The 18,428-nt window shown below is 48.5% G+C and overlaps 1 protein-coding gene across 5 annotated transcripts; it reads right to left on the reverse strand.

Moving 5' to 3' along the window:
• Nucleotides 1-2,185: 2,185 nt before the first annotated feature.
• On the reverse strand, nt 2,186-17,834 carry LOC128341954 (zinc finger protein 586-like). 5 transcript variants are annotated; one of them, XM_053288653.1, is made up of 8 exons: nt 17,358-17,834; nt 14,309-14,435; nt 13,824-14,059; nt 10,685-11,275; nt 10,089-10,212; nt 6,396-7,956; nt 6,154-6,319; nt 2,186-2,700 (listed from the first exon to the last, which is right to left on the reverse strand). In XM_053288653.1, the coding sequence occupies exons 1-6, from the start codon at nt 17,829-17,831 to the stop codon at nt 6,968-6,970; spliced, it is 2,541 nt and encodes an 846-aa protein (XP_053144628.1). In that variant the 5' UTR covers nt 17,832-17,834; the 3' UTR covers nt 2,186-2,700; nt 6,154-6,319; nt 6,396-6,967. The 5 variants fall into 5 exon arrangements, with proteins under 5 accessions (XP_053144628.1, XP_053144629.1, XP_053144627.1 ...); XM_053288654.1 differs by having other exon boundaries at nt 6,154-7,956; nt 13,824-13,880; nt 13,974-14,059; nt 17,358-17,833; XM_053288652.1 differs by having other exon boundaries at nt 6,154-7,956.
• Between the last annotated feature and the right edge of the window lie 594 nt (nt 17,835-18,428).

Genomic DNA, 18,428 nt, shown 5'->3' on the forward strand with positions numbered 1-18,428 from the left:
GTAACTCCTGCCTGTAGGCCTTCAGCGGCATCTGGTGGGCCACTGTGTGAAACAGGATGCTGGACTAGATGGGCCTTGGGCCTCATCCAGCAGGGCTGTTCTTATGAGAAGAGCACTTGCCTGCTTGCTTGCACAAGGTCCCAGTTTCCTTCCCTGGCATCTTCAAAATAGGGCTGAGAAAGACTCCCACCTGTAACCTTGGAGAAGCTGCTGCCAGTCTGAGTAGTCAATACTGAGCTAGACGGACCAATGCTCTGACTTAGTATAACCACAATAAAATGAAAACCTTTTGGGAGTTTCACAAAGAAAATAATGCAAAAAAGAACCCCAAGTGAAAATTCAATTCAAATATATAAATAGCTTAGATCATAAGATACCACAATTTAATCAAATATCAGTGTTGGATAATATCACTTCATTAACCCCTGCTCAAACTAATAATGATATTGAACTAATAATCGAACTCATCATCATCATCATCATCATCTCATTGCCATCCTCCACCTAAGCACAGTGCATGCTGTTCTTGCAGACAAGGCTCGGGTGACTGTTTTACTGTAACTGGCATATTGCATTTGGAGTTTAACAACAAAAACTGCATGGATTTGAAGATGGTAATTGTCAACTAAAATTATAGTGGAAAGAAAGTAGGTGGATTAGTTCATACCAGAACTTCTTGATTTCGCAGAGACTTTGCTGGGATTGGACTTTGGCAAAAATGATTTGGTTAGGTCAAGGGGAATGTTTAGTATGAGCTTTGCCCTAGTATTAGTGTTAGATGTTTGTTTGTTTTTAAAAAGAAATCAAATATGCAATTAATTGGCCCATTTTAGCCTATGATGGTGATAGTTGGTGCCTAGTATGTAGCCACCATACAGGTGCCTAGTATGAACCTGTGTTGCCTAACAACAGCTTCAGGTACAGAATGTCTCTTTAGAGTGGAAAATGGTGGGTGACCAGAACCTCAGGGGTATACTTGTGAGTCAAATGGGCCGTAAGCCAAAATTTGGCTGAAAAAAAGACAAATCTGGCAACAGAGCTGTGGCACTACTAGACTTGCAAATGCCCCTGCAACAGGCAGCTTTCTGTGTTTGAAGATGTCCCCACACACTACGCAGACCTTCTCTCCCTTCCCTTTTGGCTCATCTTGTTGAATCGGAATTTTCAGAATGTTCCCACATTTGCATGGCAAGCAATGCATTTATTCTTTTCCTTCAGAGCTTGCTTTCCCTCTGGGTTGTGAGCCCTTTGGGGACAAGGATCCATCTTATTTATTTTATTATTTCTCTGTGTAAACTGACCTGAGCCATTTTTGGAAGGGCAGTATAGAAATTGAATAAAACAAATAAAATATTGATCCCATATACTAAAAGTCCTATCAAATATTCACATATTAAAAACATACATTAAAAATATGCATAAATTAATAAAGTCTGTTTTAAAAAAACAGTCCAAAGCTCATATTTTTGTGCCCTGATCCATGCAGTCAAAATCCGCAAATGGACTTTACTCAAGTCCCATAGACATGTCTAAAGCTTCCATTAGAAAATACGAACATATGCTGGGAGGTGTTTCCAATGATGTTTTATAATGGGGCAAAATCCATATGAAAGCAATAGCGGTTCTGAAGAGATGAATTCTTAGAACTACGTCAGACACGCTTCAGCCTTCCTCGGTGGTGCTATTTAGAAAGTTCTTCCAGACTCCACGACAAAGGGAGTAGATATCTCCATTTAGGATACAAGAACAACATACGGTCTATATACACAACTGCATTGGAGAACATTCTGAAGTTCTTTCCCCCAAACCCAGGGCCTTGAACAGCCAGCGGCCCCTCCCTGCATGCCTCGGTATTGTATTCCTCACACAGGTCAAGGAGCCAGAAATGGAGTTTGGTTTCATTTCTGCACCACCACGGAAGACTGGGCCAGCTGGAGGCGAGGAGCCAGATGGAGAGCCAGCAGCACAGGCACTCCGTGCCCTCCCCTTCCTGGCTGTGGGTACAGATTGGAGGGCTTGGGTCGGGGTTTTTCCTCTGTGCTTCAGCCCAGGCAAGTCCACTCCAGGCCCTGCTGGTGACAGCCATCTCATGTATAACGCAGAGTGCAGAATGATATGAGGCTAAGCTAAGCTAATCCAAGGATTGATCAGACAAGCAAAGAAAGAAAGACAGAAGAGGGCTGTGTTTCTCCTCTAAGATCTCTTTTATTGCCAAGATCAGAAATAATATCAAAACTCAAACAGGGACATAACGCAGAGTGCAGAATGAGCTCCGGTGATATGAGGCTAAGCTACTCCAAGGATTGTTCAGACAAGTCAAGAAAGAAAGAAAGAAGAGAGATTTGTTTCTCCTCTAAGATCAAAACTCAAACATTGACATAAAGCCAAGGCACATCACTTAAGTCGTTTTTAGTTTCAAGAAACAGTATCAAGACCTAAATACAGAACTAACAAAATAAGCACGCTCAAAAATACAATAAAAAACAGTTCCTCTCTCGTCGGAGGAGGAGGACTTGCTAGAAAAAGCTTTCAAAGTTGTCTTCTCTGTTCCAGATATCTCCAAGCTGCAGTCGCATCCACTCCGGATCTTTTCCTTCTGCCACTAAAACGCTGTTACAGGCCTCTGTTAACCAGTTTTCACTCTCACTTTCCCCGCTCCCAATTCAAAACAAAAAGTCAAATGCCGGCGAGTTGTTTTAACTGGGAGGGGAGAAGTTAATTATACTTAATACACTATAAAACTGTCTGAGCTCACTTCTTACTTACATTCTAATAATACTTACTGAAGTCTTAACTGGTATAAACATATATAAGGCCTTAACTTAGTGTTACTTAATTTGGTGTTACTTTCATTAAGAGCTCTTTAACATTTTCTTTTTCCCCACAGTATGCTTTCTCTGTTCATTCCTTATTTCATTCATTGCATTCATTCTTTCTTTCTTTTCTATATCGGGCATCAGCGATATAGGAAGATGCTGAAAGGCATCATCTCATACTGTGTGGGAGGAGGCAATGGTAAACCCCTCCTGTATTCTACCAAAAGAAAACCACAGGGCTCTATGGGCACCAGGAGTCGAAGTCGACTTGACGGCACACTTTACCTTTTACATTTTACTGAAACCTAAAGGACTTTGTAATTTTCTGTCATGAAACAAGCCACTTATAGAACTTTGATGGTTTTTTAATTTTAAAAATATTAAAAACCAACAATTTGTCCAATCCACTTCAATTTAAATATACATATTCCTCCCGCCCCTGCCCTACATCTCTATGCTCAATACCAAAGCCTTATGGCAAGTCATTCCAGGTGGTCTAAAGGCTGGGGCAGAAAGGGGGTTGTTGTTTTTATGAAGGCTAACAGCAGATTTGTCCATATGGGGGTGGAATGGTGGTCTAAGAGGGGGCTTCAAGTTCCAGACATTTTTGTAATTTTCTGCCATGACACAAGCCACTTATAGGACTTTAAAAAAAAATTTTTTTTTTAATTTAAAAAAAAATTTAAACCAGCAAATTCTTCAGTCTCTGAATAAAATCTTCAGTGTCTTCTCAATCTGTCCTAAATCTCCCCCCCCCCCTTATATCAAAGCCCTATGGCAAGCCATTCCCTAAATATCCAGGGCGGGGGGGGGATAACCACAAAAAGGAAATCAGATCATACCTCCATGACTAAGCCTGAGGAATCAAAGGCTGGGCAGAGCTGTGGTCAACAAGGGCAGCCAGCACTGGCGGCCACCCTACCTCCTTCCTTCCTTGCTTGCTGCCTGCCAGGCGGCACTAGAGTTCAGGCTTCAGTGAGGCCTGCATGGAGGCCTCTCTGGAAGCCCTGCCACCGCCAAACAGCTGAGAGGCAGAGACTGAAGGAACTGCAGCAGCTTGCAGGCTGCTTAGCTCACCTGGCCAGAGCAAGAGGGCTAGCAGGAGGGAGGGCCAGCAGGAAAGGGGGACTGGCCGGGGGGCCTTGGGGGGGCCCAGGCCCTGTGGGCCTAGGGACAATTGTCCCCCCTTATCGAACGGATGCTACGCCCCTGGTGGCACCTTTGGCATGACCAAGAAAGGAGGGTGACGCTAGGACTGCAGCCTGGAAAAAACGTGTCACAGGCCCATTATTAATCATGTTATTCCTTAGAGATATCCAGACGGCTTAAAGTTTAAAGATGACTCTGAAATTTACGCTACAGACCAAACCAGTTAATTAGCACAAGGCCACGTGCCACACTTTGGCTTTAAAAGCACCCAGCTGGCAGCAGAACCTTGTTGCAGCAACATGGCTGCCAAACTCTCAGCCAGCTCCTTTGACTTTACCTTTTCTCCCCTGTAGACCTGTTCTCCTGGCTCTGACCCTGGCTGGTTACTGTACCCGCTTTATCTTTATGTTTCTCTCCCATGTAGACCTGATATCTGGGCTTTCTGACCTCAGCTTGGTGACCTTGATTTATGGCTCACTCCCTTGTGGAGTCCTTCCTGATCGACCCGTACTGCCCCACCCTGCAGGCCACAATACTAGGCAGGACCAGGCCTGCTCACCAGCCACGAGGCAAGCAGGGATGTGGTAGCAAATGGACCAAGGAGAAAAGGCAAGATGGCAGCCAGAAGGCTAGGGGCTCTGCAAGGGCACACAAGGCAGAGGCAGGCTGCATTTGAACATCACTGTCTACAGGAGAGAGACACTGCCGATGACTAGGGAGGCTGCACTTAGCCAGCATAGCTGAGCCACTGCAGGGAACAACCCCTTTCCAACAGCGCCCAGACTTCCCTTTTCAAAAAGCCTGTAAACTGATCCATCCGAAACCCTTTAGCTTCAATGCTTTCCATTTTCACTTGTTCTCTAAAAAGCATGGACATTAAGCATGGGAGTTAAGGTGCTCAGCTTCACTTCTGCACCATACGAGCTGCAAAGACTCAGAACAGTCTTGTATATTAGGCTGCCTTGCTACTTCAGCTTGGACAGAGAAAGAATGCAGCTAGGCATCAATTCAACAGATGCAGTTTTGCCAGTGACTTGTTAGAAATGCCCCTTATTGGTTTTCTGATGGGCACATCAGTTCTTTCCCCCACTGCTATGTAAAATAGCAAGGCTGAAAACTTTTACACATTATTAGAACTCTCCCTTACTTGTGAGTAGAGTCTATACCCTAACTCAGGATAAACTTCCATTCTTTTTTGGAAGGAAACCTTTCTTCTAAGTAGTCATTTCATTCATACTTGCCAACAGACCTGAGACCTTACATGTGAGCAGACTTTACTTACTACTACTAGGCATATGCATGGACCCGGCACCTGCCAGTTCGAAGGTGGGGAGGGGTTACCTGTAAAGACCAGGGAAGGTGCTCTGCCCCCCACCCCCGCCCCACTGCATTTCCCCCGCTGGCGCTGTGGTTTAAAACAGTCCCGCAGGGCGGCAGCTTACCTCCTTACTGCCCCGCTGCACTGCAGACTGGAAGTGCCCAGTGCGCATGCACACGTCATGCTCACGCGCATGCACCAACCACTTCTGGTCTGCAGCAAAGCTGAACAGCAAGGAGGTATGCTGCCACCCCGCGGGACCATTTTAAACCACAGCGCCGGTGGGGGAAACACACGGGGGGTTAGAACACCCCTCCCCAGTACTTAAAGGTAACCTCCCACCTTTGAACCGGCCAAACCACTGGACTTTTGAACCAGTTCGGAGGTCCGTAAAAGGGCCACTGAACCAGTTCATGCACATCCCTTACTACTACTACTATTTTTTTAATTTATTTATTTTTATCAGATTTATATACCGCCCTTCCAAAACTGGCTCAGTTTTGGAAGGGTGGTATATATAAAATACTACTACTACTACTACAGCACTTTTTCCACTGAACAGTTCTCAAAGCGGCTTACACAGAAAAAGAATAAGGAGATGGTTCTCTGTCCCCCAAAGAGCTTGCAGTCCAAAAACAAACAGAAGGCAGAAACCAGCAACAGCCACTAGAGGGATGCAGTGCTGGGGTTGAAGAAGGCCAGCTGCTTTCCCCCAGCTAAATGTAAGAGAATCAGCACATGAAAATGTGCCTCTTTGCCTAGCTAGCTAGCAGCGGAAGGAACACTCCTCAGGCTTGTTTCCGGATAGTCATCACATCCTAATCTGTGAAGAAACCCTCAGCCTTATGCACCAGCTGACCCCTAACTTACTTGAGAGTAGACAGTGCATCCTTGGTTGTGAGCAGCCCCCGAACCTGCTCTGGAGAGAGGATCCAAGATTCGCTTCTGAAAAAGGTTGCAAGTCTCCTCATGAACAAGGGTGACATCTACTACTCCTGAGCAAAGGTGGAACTTTAATGGTGAGGATGACGCCCTGCTAAAAGGTAGATGGTCAGCCTAATGCATATACTGTAAAACTCTTTCCACAATCTGAACATATAAAGGCTTCTAACCTGTGTGGTTTATTTGATACAGTATCAGATTTTTGCTCCAACTGAAGCTCCTTCTAACCTCTGAACAACAAATATGGTTTCTCTCCTGTTTGGATTCTATGATAGACAGTAAGTTGGCATCCTGAGTGAACTTTCCAAATTCTGAGCATTTAAAAGACTTCTAATCTGTGTGGATTCTTCAATGCAATGTAAAGTTTAGGCTTTGACTGACGCTCTTTCTGCACTTTGAGCAGGTATATGGTTTCTCTCCTGTGTGGACTCTTTGATGGCCTGTAAGTTTCTCATCCCAAATGAAAGACCTTCCACATTCTGAGCATATAAAGGGCTTCTGTGTGGATTCCTTGATGGTCAATAAGTTCTGACTTAAGACTGACGCTCTTTCCATACCCTGAGCAGGTACATGGTTTTTCATCTGTATGGAATCTTTGATGGACTGTAAACGTGTCACCCCCAGTGAAACTCTTTCCACACTCTTAAACATTTAAAAGGCTTCTCACCAGTGTGGATTCTTCGATGAAATATAAGGTTTACATTTTGACTAAAGCTTTTTCTACACTCTCTCTACAACAGGTTTATGGTTTCTCTCCTGTGTGGACTCTTTGATGGACAGTAAGTGTTGGCTTCTGAGTGAATCTCTTCCCACACTCTGAGCAGGAATATGGTTTCTCTCCTGTATGTACTCTTTGATGGACAATAAGCGTTGCCTTATGACTGAAGCTCTTCCCACACTCTGAGCATGTATACGGTTTCTCTCCCGTGTGGACTCTTTGATGGACAATACGTGCTGACTGCTGACTGAAGCTCTTTCCACACTCTGAACATTTAAAAGGCTTCTCACCCGTGTGGGTTCTTCGATGAATTATAAGGTTTACACTTTGCCTAAAGCTCTTTCCACACTCTGAGCAGATATATGGTTTTTCTCCTGTGTGGAGTCTTTGATGGACAGTAAGTGTTGACTTCTGATAGAAGCTCTTTCCACACTCAGAACAGATATATGGTTTATCTCCTGTATGGACTCTTTGATGGACAATAAGCGTTGCCTTATGACTGAAGCTCTTTCCACAATCTGTGCAGGTATACGGTTTCTCTACTGTGTGGATTCTTTGATGGGAAATAAGACCATCACAGCGGGTGAAGCTCTTTCCACACACTGAGCAGATATGTGCTTTCTCTCCTGTGTGGACTCTCTGATGGACAGTAAGCATGTCACCCCGAGTGAAGCTCTTTCCACATTCTGAGCATTTATAAGGCTTCTCTCCTGTGTGGATTCTTTGATGGACTCTAAGTCCTGACTTAAGATTGAAGCTCTTTCCACACTCTGAGCAGGAATATGGTTTCTCTCCGGAGTGGATTGTGGGATGACTGCTCAGATGTGGCTCACTAAGCAAGGTTTCCACATCCTGAGGGATCTTACTCCTTTCGCTTCCCTTGTGGCATTCTCCAGGGATTGGGATGGAATGCAAGTCTGGCCCTTCGGAAGGACTAGTCTGACTCCACATCTGGCTCCCTTCGGTTCTTCTTCTCGCTCCTTCGGCCTGTTTCTCTCCCTCCCTCCAATCACCTGCAGCAATAAAGAGAGGAACGTGGTGAGGGAGCAACAGAGTCTCACATCAAGGAGCAAGCCCAGCTGACTGCTATGAGGAGACAAGCGTGCCAAAGAGGCAGTGGAAAGGCAGCTCCTGATAGAAGAAAAAGGCCTCCATTGCAGGGCTGGGCAAACTAGGCCCTCCAGCTGCTGATGAACTGCAACTCCCATCATCCCTAACCATAACTTACGGTGGCTGGGGAAGATGGTTGTTGTAGTTCAACAACAGCTAAAGGGCAGACTTTGCCCACCCCTTTCTAGTGAATGGTATCAAGTGGCAGCCACTTGCTCCACCAGATGCGTTTTCCACAGTTTGGACACCAATTTTTGGCTTGCTAAAAATTCCCTCTTTCCTTGCTGATCAAATCACTTCAGCGATTCCTGGGCCATTTTCAAGCGGGTGACATTTAGACCGAGGAAAAGTCTGCTGGGGAGAACTCACAGCTTGATCTGTTTGACAAAGGTGCCCACCACACAGCAAAGCAGCTACCTGCTGATCCCTCTCCTTCCTTGGAAGGCTCCAGAAACACACCTTTCCTTTCATAGGCACCTGGGAAGCTGCCTTATACTAAATCAGACCATTGGTCCATCTAGCTCAGTATTGGCTACATAGACTGGCAGCAGTTTCTCCATGGTACAGGCAGGAGTCTCTCTCAGCCCTATCTTGGAGGTGCCAGGGAGGGAATTGGGGACTTTATGCATGCAAGCATGCAGATTCTCTTCCCAGAATGGCCCCATCCCCTAAGGGGATGCTCACATGTAGTCTCCCTTTCAAATGCAAAACAGGGTGCACCCTGCTTAGTAAAGGGGAAATCAATGCTTCCTATCACAGGACCAGTTCTCCTCCCTATTCTCTTCCAGCCCAAAGGTGAGGTCAAGTTTAGGGATTGAAATTTTCCTTAGGAGAGAAAGAAACCAGATACTTCTTGGGAATCCAGATAACAGATCTTCAGGGAGACCAAGCAGCTCTGTTTTTACTACCCTCAGCCACATAACAGCCCTGCTGGATCAGGCCCAAGGCCTATCCAAGTCCAGCATCCTGTTTCCCAAAGTGGCCCACCAGCTGCATCTGAGAAGCTCCCAAGCAAGAAGTGAGGGCATCCCCTCTCTCCTGCTGTGGCTTCCCTGCAACTGGTACTTAGAGGCCTCTTGCCTCCGAGGAGAAGGGGCAAGTGATCTTTCCAATAGTACACGCGCAAATGGAGCCAGAGAGCCAGGGTGAGTGCCTGGACCAAGAAGATTCAGCCAGTCGCCTGGAGGTGGCCATTGTTTGCTCTCCTGCTTAGAAATGGTCCCAGGAAGGTTATCATGCAGAGTGGGAGGTTCCCAACCTGTGTTCCTCCATATGCTGCTGAACTACAACTCCCATCATCCCCTAGCTGAGGATAATGGGAGTTAGGATCCACCATTTATGGAGGACCACCAGTTAGGAACCCTGATGTCAAGGAAGCCCAAAGTATCCCTCTCAGCCCCAGTGCAGGTAAGAAGCCCCAACCCCGAGGAAAGCTCCCTCTTACACCATGCCAGGAGGCAGCTTCCAGACCACGTGTCGGACACCACCGAATGCGGTTGCAACAGGTTCACGAAGCAAGGGCTGAAGGGAGCTCACAGTTTGGCCGGATTGGAAGAGGAGGTTGTGAAGGTTGTTACCATTTGATTGAGGGTGTCAGGAATGCTGTCTTGTAGTATTATTATTAATAATAATTTTATTTCTATACCACCTTTCCAAAAATGGCTCAGGGCGGTTTACACAGAGAAATAGCAGATAAATAAGCTGGATCCCTGTCCCCAAAGGGCTCACAATCTAAAAGAAACATGGCACCAGCAACAGCCACTGGAGGGATACTGTGCTGGGGATGGATAGGGCCAGTTGCTCTCCCCCTGCTAAATAAAAAGAATCACCACATTAAAAGGTGCCTCTTTGCCCAGTTAGCAGGGTTTGGTTGTAGGCTGATTGCAACCAACTCCTTTTTTTCTTTAAAAAAAGGAGATTGTCCAAGGAACATAGACAAGCCACTAATATCTGCACAGTGCATTGCTGCAGACTGACAATCGCAGAAATTTCTGCTTCCTTACATCCATCAGCCAAGACAAGGAGGGTGGCTTACCCAGAAAGGCCAGATGTCCACAAATCTCTGCCATGACCTTCCTGTGCAGAGCCCTCTGACCTCGATCCAGGAGAGCCCACTCCTCCTCAGAGAAACACACAGCCAAGTCCTCAAAGCTCACATCCTGAAAGAGAAATAAAACATTACTAGATGAACCCGCACAGAGCATCTGAGCACTCATACACTGAGGCTATTCTCATGATGGGGGGAAATGGAGCTAAAGAAGCCCAGCCCGGTTTTTCCCCATCGTGAGAACCAGCGGGCTCGCAGGCAAGCCCAGTGGTTCTCTGGCAGCTAGCCCACCAAAGTAGCCCTCTCCTTAGCCCAGGTTGGCAGAGCAAGTGCTCCACTAACCCGGGTTTTCTGATCGTGTGCTGCCACGGCGTGGCTCCACGCCATGGCAACACACAAGGAGACCCGCTCCTGGAACTTCCCGGGGCTGCTTGGCCTCCGATCTCCGCCGGCCCTGTCAGCTCCATGACGGAGCCGGAAGTCGTGTGGGTGGCCGATCTGGCTGCCCAGCTATGAGCGGCTGCTCGTCTCCCACAAAACCCCCTCCGGCGCTTCACACCGATTGTGCGAAGCGCCTTACTTACTCTTTGGTCTTTAGTTGGGAGACTTCGATTGGTCGTTTCTCCCTTTTCAGCAGTGTCCCCGATGTATTTCTGCAGGCCTTTCTGCACAGCAGAGTTCTGTGTCCCTGGTAATCCTGGGTTTTTTAGAGTTATCTGGCTGGTGCACAACGTGTTTGTATCGTGTTTGTAAGGTGTTTGATGTGGTTGTGTTGGGTTGAAAGCCAGTTCTGGTTCTAGTTTCTGTATTTCAATTATCCGTTTCGCTCTTCGCTCTCGGTCACGTAGATTTCTCTCATTTTTCCTCCTTTCTGCCTCTTCTGCAGATTCATTTTGTCGCTGTTGTCTTCTTTTTATATTGTAGGTGATTTTATATGCTGGTTGGAACACACCCGTCACCTGCTGTGGTTGTGTTTGCTTTAAAGACAGTTCTGTTTCTTTGTTTGTTCCCTTTCTCTTTGCTCTTCGAATTCTGTCACGTAGATTTCTTTCTTTTCGTCTCCTATCTGCCTCTTCTGGAGATTCTTTGTTTCGTTCTTCCCTTCTTTTGGCATTGTAGGCAATGCCATATGCTCTTTTTGCCACTTTTTTCCAAAGGTGTTGATCTTGGCAGACCTACATTTGGTTGTTCAAGGGAAGAATAAGGTAATGGTTAGTCTGTCTATGGTCCTTTTGTCTAAGTTGGCCCAGGCAGCTTGCCTCAATCCTCACTAACAGTCTACATTGGCAGGCGTGTTTGTCCCGATCTGGGGCACGGTATAAGGGGCTGCGTTCCCTGTGGAGCCTTCCCAAATCTGGCTGACTGAAAGGCTGTCCACAAAACCTTTTGGGATCAGTGCTGCTGTTCTACAGCAGGGCAAAACCCAACATGCTCATCTGTGGCCTGAACTGGAGGTTGGCTGTGTGCACTGTAAGCAGTGTGGCTGTTCAGGCCCCCTGCACACACCCCGCGACCATAATTCAAAGCTGCCAGGTACTGTTGCCCATCACAGCTGTGAGGCACTGTCCCTCTGCGTGTTGTTGGGGGTTTTTTTTGGCAAGTGGGGGGGGAGACTGGCAGATGTTTCCCCTCACAGTTCCAAGGATAGTGGGTTTTGTTGTTGTTGTTGTTTGCAGGGAGGGGGGACAAGACTGGCAGCAGATGGCCCTCACAGTGCCAAGGTGTTTTTGGTGGGATGACTGGGAGCTGTTGACCCTAGCTTTTTTTTTTTTTTGGTCTTTTTATAGTGGGGAGGGGGCAAGACTGGCAACTGTGGGCCCTCACAATCCCAAGGGGTGGGGTTACGTGGGGAGGGGGTTGGAAGGGAAGAATGGCAGTGGTTGGGCCACAGAGCGGTGGTTTTGGGGGGATTTTTAGGTGGGAAGATGGGCTCAACGGTTGCCCCTCACACTTCCAACGTTTGTAATTGTGGTGTAGTGGTTAGAGTGCTGGACTAGAACCAGGGAGACCCGGGTTCAAATCCCCATTCAGCCATGATACTAGCTGGGTGACTCTGGGCCAGTCACTTCTCTCTCAGCCTAACCTACTACACAGGGTTGTTATGAGGAGAAACTTAAATAAGTCATACTTAACGGGCTTCTTAGAGGAAGAGCGGGATATAAATGTAAAATAATAATAATAATAATAATAATAATAATAATAATGTTGGGGCTCACACTGGAGATCTGAGTTTTCCCCTGCCCCTCACTATTTCTCCCCCACCTGCTCTGTTCCCCTGTTGAGTTTGTTTTACCGAAGCCTTTGCCATCCTCTCCTTGTCCACCTCCATTGGGCTAGTCCGCCAGTCTCCCTCGCTCTCAGTCCACCCGTCTCCCTCACTCTGCCAGCAGCCTCTGTCTCGCTTGGCAATTATCCTTTCCTCCATCGTTTGGCAATGATCAGAGTGCCCTCGTGCCACAAAACCGAACCCACTTGCCTTTTTTCTGGCCGCCCTCGTGCGGCCCGCCGTCCCGAGCCGCCGAAGTTGCTGCCGCCGATGTTGCTTTCCGGGGCGGGTTGTCTCCTGTCTCGCCTCCCTTGTGCGGTCAGCCACCACAATCCCTGCCCCTCCCAATCCATCCCAACCTCTCAGTCCCAACCTCTCCGGCTGCCTTCTCTGTTCGCAACCACCCCAGTCTTTGGCACGGCGCAAAACTGGACCCGCACGCCTTTTTTCTGGCCGCCCTTGTGGCCCTACCGCTCCCTACGCGGCTGATCTTCTCGCCGGACCGCTTGCATTATTTCTAGCCGCCCTCGTCGCTGCCAAAGAAGTTGCTGTTTGGGGCTGGTTGGCTCCTCTATCACCACCCTCGTGCGGCCAGCCACCCCAGTCCCTGCCGCTCCCAAAGCGGCCGATCTTAGCGCTGGACCCGCTTCCCTTTTTGCTGGCCGCCATCGTGCAGCCAGCCACCCCCAGCCGCCAAAGTTGCTGCCGCCGATGTTGTTTCCTGTCTTGCCTCCCTCGTGCGGCCAACAACCACAGTCCCTGTCCCTTCCGATGCGTCTCAACTTCCTCTGTCCGCAACCGCCCCAGTCTTTGGCGCGGCAATGGTTGCTGGTGCTCTCCCACCAAATGGCTGAGACTCTCGCGAGATCTCACAAGATTTCCGCCACGCATCCCCACACATCTGGCTTAGAGAATTAAGTATATAGATGGTTGTTCACATGACTCAAGGCTCTTAGGCTGTGGGGAGCTGAGGGGGAAGGCAGGCTCTATCTACGTGCCCCACCACAAGTGTAGTTTCGTCGGCATGCCACTGCTCACATGGGTGGTGCTGTGGCAGTCACCCGAGGTGGGATCGGAAGGAGGAAGTCCTCCCTCATCCCATAATGCCCTGTGTGGGCAGTGGAGAGGCAGCCTACTACAATGTTGCAGGGCTGCTCTCCCTGGCCATTCAGCAGTCAGGGCTCTATGGTCGCCACTCCCGGCAGCCATTTTTAGAGCCCCGATGGCACACACGACCAGGCAGTGAGGTAGGAGGTGCGCACGTGACCTCCTACCTCACTTTTAGCCTGGGTTTCAAACGTGGGCTACCCTGCAGAGGAGTGCCGGGATCGGAAGCAATCCCAACGGTTCTCACAACCAGCTCTACCCAGGCTAGCAATGCCCTACTCGGGAAGGGCTGGTCCTGAGAATGACCTCACTGTTTCTACATCAATACTGCCAGAAAACTGGAGGCTCACAGTTCTTCTGTAGGATGCAAAACTTCCTCTGTGGTTTTCGGAGTCAGAAGGGAGCACCTTTGATTGAAGCAAATGGAAAGACAGAGGCTCAGTGGGGCCCAGAGAGAGGCGAGGTCTGCCCCTCTCTCCCCCTAGTGATTCTTCTCCTACCTGATCCAGTGTGTGCACAGCAACTGTTTCCACTCCACCACCAAGAGGAGAAGCTCTAAGAGGAGTCACCAGCTTCATTCCACTGCCTATAAGGCGAAGAAAGAGGTGGGAAGAGGTTTTTGTGCTTTATGGGCATTTTAGCTTTCAGTGGCTGGAATGAAATGAATCTGTCTTCATGTCACTTCTGGGCTCCATTTAAAGTTTTGCTTTGGAGTTCTACTTAAGGGGTTAAAGAGAAGCATCTCCAACACACAGGCTCAAGGGGAACATAAAAGCAGCCCATGGGTTTCTCGAGAGAGAAGAGGCAAGTCAGAAGACACTCCATGCATCCTTACCCAGTGCCATGGTGTGTCTGTCACTCTCCTGCACGATCCACCTGAACAGAGGCTTCTGCCAGGTCACCAATACAGCCATCTTGGACTCTGGGAGCTCAGGGGCTGCTTTGGCCGACATCCCATCTGTCTGAAACAGGAGAAAGCGGAAGTGTGTAAGGAAAGCAACAGGTGCATTTTAGGGCATTTCCACCCCTCAGTTCCAGTTCCACTACTCTCAGCACAGCCCTCTCAAAGAGCAGGCATTCCTGGGAACCACCTCTCCTAGTCGGAGCCTCACAGCCAAGAAGGCCCCCCCAGGAGGCAACAGAAGAGTTTTGGAGGGAGAGGATAACTTCACTTACCGAGTAAAGGCACATTTTAAAAGTGGTGATTCTCTTACATTTAGCGGGAGAGGACATAGGAACAGTGGAAACTGCCTCACAGCAAGTCAGATCATTGTTCCATCTAGCTCAAGATTGCCTACACAGACTGGCAACCACGTCTCCAGATTTGTATAAGGGCATTATAACATTAGAATTTTAATTTCCAATCCCCTTCCTAATGATCCCTAGCATGGAATTGGCCTTTTTCACAGCTGCCGTGCACTGAGTTGACACTTTCGATGAGCTGTGCACCATGACTCCAAGTTTTGTCTCCTGGTCTGTAACTGACAGCTTAGAACCCATTAGTGTATATGTGACGGGATTTTTTGCCCCAATATGCATCACATTACATTTGCTTACGCTGAACCACATTTACCATTTTGTCACCCATTCATCCAGTTTGGAGAGATCCTTTTTGAGCTCCTCACAATCACTTTTGGACTGCATTACCCTAAATAGTTTGGTGTCATCTGCAAATCTGGCCACTTTGCTGCTTACCCCAACTTCTAGATAATTATGAACAAGTTAAAGAGCACTGGTCCTAGTAAAGATCTTTGGGGGACCCCACTTCTTACTTACTTCTACTGTGAAAACTGTCCATTTATTCCCAACCTGTTTTCTGTCCTTTAACCAGTTAGCAATCCACACCTGTCACAATATCCCATGACTGCTAAGTTTACTCTAGAGCCTTTGGTGGGGAATTCTGTCAAAAGCTTTTTGGAAGTCCAAGTACACTATGTCAACCCAATCACCTTTATCCACATGACACTTGCAAAGAACTCCAAAGGTTTAGTGAGGCTAGACTTGCCCTTATAAAAGCCCTACTGGTTCTCCTTCAGCAAGGCCTGTTCTTCTATATGTTTAACCAATTGGTCCTTAAGTATGCTTTCCATCAATTTACACAGCACAGAAGTTAAGCTGGCCTGTAATTTCCCAGATTGCCCCAGATCCCTTTTTTGAAAATTGGGGTTAAATCAGTTACCTTCCAGTCCTCTGGTGGACTGTAGGGACAAGTTACATATTTTTGCCAGATCAGCCATTTCATATTTGAGTTCTTTCAGAACTCTTGGGAAAATGCCATCTTGCCCAGGCAATTTGTTAATTTTTAGTTTTTCAATACAGTTTAGAACATCCTCTCTTGACACCTCAAACTGGCCCAGTTCTTCAGCCTCCATGCCTGAGCAGCACAGTTCCGGAGCGGGGATATGGTCAGTGTCCTCCTCTGTGAAGACCGATGCAAAAAACTCATTCAACATCTCTGCAAACTGCTTATCCTGCTTAACAATCCCTTTCACGCTCTCATTATTTAAGGGTCCAACCGCCTCCCTGGCAGGTTTTCTGCTTCTGATATATTTAAAGCCATTTTTGTTATTCCCCTAGTAACCCATTTCCTTTCAGTCCTCGTATTGTCACCCATAATGATTCTGTGGAGGACTCTGGTCCTCCTAGGTTTTCTAGCTTGTTGGATTAAATCCCTCCTTTAATATACAGCACTACCACAACCTCAGTCCTTCCCTTCCTGTCTTTTCTTTAGAGTGTATATCTGGAAATAACAGTGCCCCCTGGTTCTCACCATTCCACCAGGTTTCCATTATGCCCACTATATCTATGTTTCATTAGCAACCAAGCACAAGTCAGTACATTGCAGTGTTGTAGTAAGGCACCATTTGTCAGAATCAGCAACTAGTACCACCATGCCTAATATTTTCCAGTGTCCAAAGGGGGGACAGCCTAGCCCACCCACCAGAATTCAAGGGCAATACCTCTCAGTCTCTAACCCCTGCTAACTGAGCAAAGAGACACCTTTTAAAATGGTGATTCTCTTATATTTAGTGGGGCGGGGGGGGGGGGACCAACTGGCACTATCCAACCACAGCAGAGCATCCCTCCAGTGGCTATTGCGGGTATCTGCCTTATGTTTCTTTTTCAGAATGTGAGCTCTATGGGGACAGGGGACCATTTTATTTATGTGTTTTTCTATATAAACCGCTTTGAGTACTTTGGTTGAAGAAAAGTATATAAATATCTGTAGCAGTAGTGGTGGTAGTAGTAGTAGCAACTGCCTCAGGACTAGGCTAAACTCTACTCTTTCAGATCCTGGGTGCATCCAGCTCAATCTTCTCTGGTGGGGCTCCTCCAGCGGTCATTAGGGGCAATAGGAAGCTGCCTTATACTGAGTCTGACCCTTGAGCGATCTAGCTCAGTATTGTCTACACTGGCTGGCAGTGGCGTCTCCAAGGCTCCAGGCAGGAGTCTTTCCCAGCCCTGCCTGGAGAGACCTGAGACCTTCTGTCTGCAAGCAGATGCTCGACCACTGAGCTACGGCCCCAGTTTTCTCAGCTCTTCTTGCCGTCAAGAAAAATATCTCTCTGACATGATCCAAGAGGGAGGACTGACTAGAGAGCTCCTTTTACGGAGCCACACTTGGTCCAGCTCGTGATGAACCGCCTTTCCCAGGCCGGCTGCGACATGGAGAGGCTGCCAGCCAGGGATTGAAGCGGGAGGGAGCTCTGCCAGACTGCTGCCCCTGAGCGGCAGCCCCTCCAACTGAGAGGGGCCTCTCTCCTCCCGAGACTTCCCGAGGCCTCCTCCTCTCCTTCCCTGCCTGCCACTGCCACTGCCACTTCCTCCCCTGTCTGGTCCCGGGGGTGGGGCGGCTCCCCGGATCCTCACGTCTTTACACTTACCGGATTTTTCTCACAAGAAGCGAACGAACGGCTGCTGCTGCGCGCGCCGGGGAAAGCAAACCGGAACAGGAAGTGGCTGCTCGGAGTGCCCGCCTTCCTCCTCAGGTGGCTCTCTAGGAAGCAGGATTCTCTTCCCTTGCCCATCGGCCCTCCAGGGTCCAGGCAGAGGGAAGGAGCCACGGGAGGGGGGTCTCGGGCAGGGGAGAGCGCGCGAGTCGTGGAAGGTTCCTTGACTTGCTTTGGCAGGGAGGGGGAGGTGCATGACGTCACTGCCTGCTCCGCCCCCGCCCCCTTGGGAGAGGCGCCTCGGAGGTAGCGGGGTTCAGCAGCATCTCCCCCTTCTCCCATGAGGCTACATGTGGAGCTCTGCCGCGGGCGGGGGATGCTTGTCCAGCCCAGCCAGGGGAGGAAGAGAAGAAGCCTTTCCTTCTGGGAGGGAGACGGAGCCCCAGCCAGGACCAGCCCTGGTTGCATTCGGACCTTCCCGCCTCAGCACTTTGAAGACAGAGCCACGCTTGGCCAAACTGCAGGAGAGAGAAGCCCGTCCGCCCCCTCCGGGGTCCGTTGTCGCCTGGGTCCTCCTCCTCCTTACCTGAAGGAAGAGGCGGAGAGGGGAGGTCCTCGGAGCTTGCTCTGGGCTCCCTTCGATTCTGCACCACTTCATTCCTATAGGCACACATTTGCTTATGGACACTTGCAGTGCAGATCTAGCCCAAGTGTAAGCAGAACGATTTCTGTTACTCTCTATGCAAAAGGGTGGAAGCCCAGAAAGCCATCCTCTGCAAGCTCACTTAGGGGTGTCCCATATGAACTTACTTTGGAGTAAACTTCAGGATTGCCCAAGCTGTCTTTTTAATACAATTATTTATTAGGTGATATAGCATAAGGAGTCCCCTTTTAGCACCAGGCATGTAGTGGGCCACTATGTGAAACAGGATACTGGACTAGATAGCCCTTGGCCTGATCCAGCTGGGCTTTTCATCCAGCTCAGTCATGTCTGTACTGACCGGCAGCAGCTTTGCAGGATTTCAGACAGGAGTCTTTCCCAGCCCTACCTGGAGATGCCAAGAT

This window comes from Hemicordylus capensis, chromosome 2 (assembly GCF_027244095.1).
Source record: "Hemicordylus capensis ecotype Gifberg chromosome 2, rHemCap1.1.pri, whole genome shotgun sequence".
Classification (NCBI taxonomy): Eukaryota; Metazoa; Chordata; class Lepidosauria; order Squamata; family Cordylidae; genus Hemicordylus; species Hemicordylus capensis.

Coding starts and splice junctions, on each gene's coding strand:
- LOC128341954 (XM_053288653.1), bottom strand. CDS start 17,831: ATGCAACCAGGGCTGGTCCTGGCTGGGGCTCCGTCTCCCTCCCAGAAG. Junction 14,436..17,357: donor CTTCTTGTGAGAAAAATCCG/GTAAGTGTAAAG, acceptor CTCCTGTTTCAG/ACAGATGGGATGTCGGCCAA. Junction 10,213..10,684: donor TCCCAACTAAAGACCAAAGA/GTAAGTAAGGCG, acceptor TTTCTCTTTCAG/GATGTGAGCTTTGAGGACTT.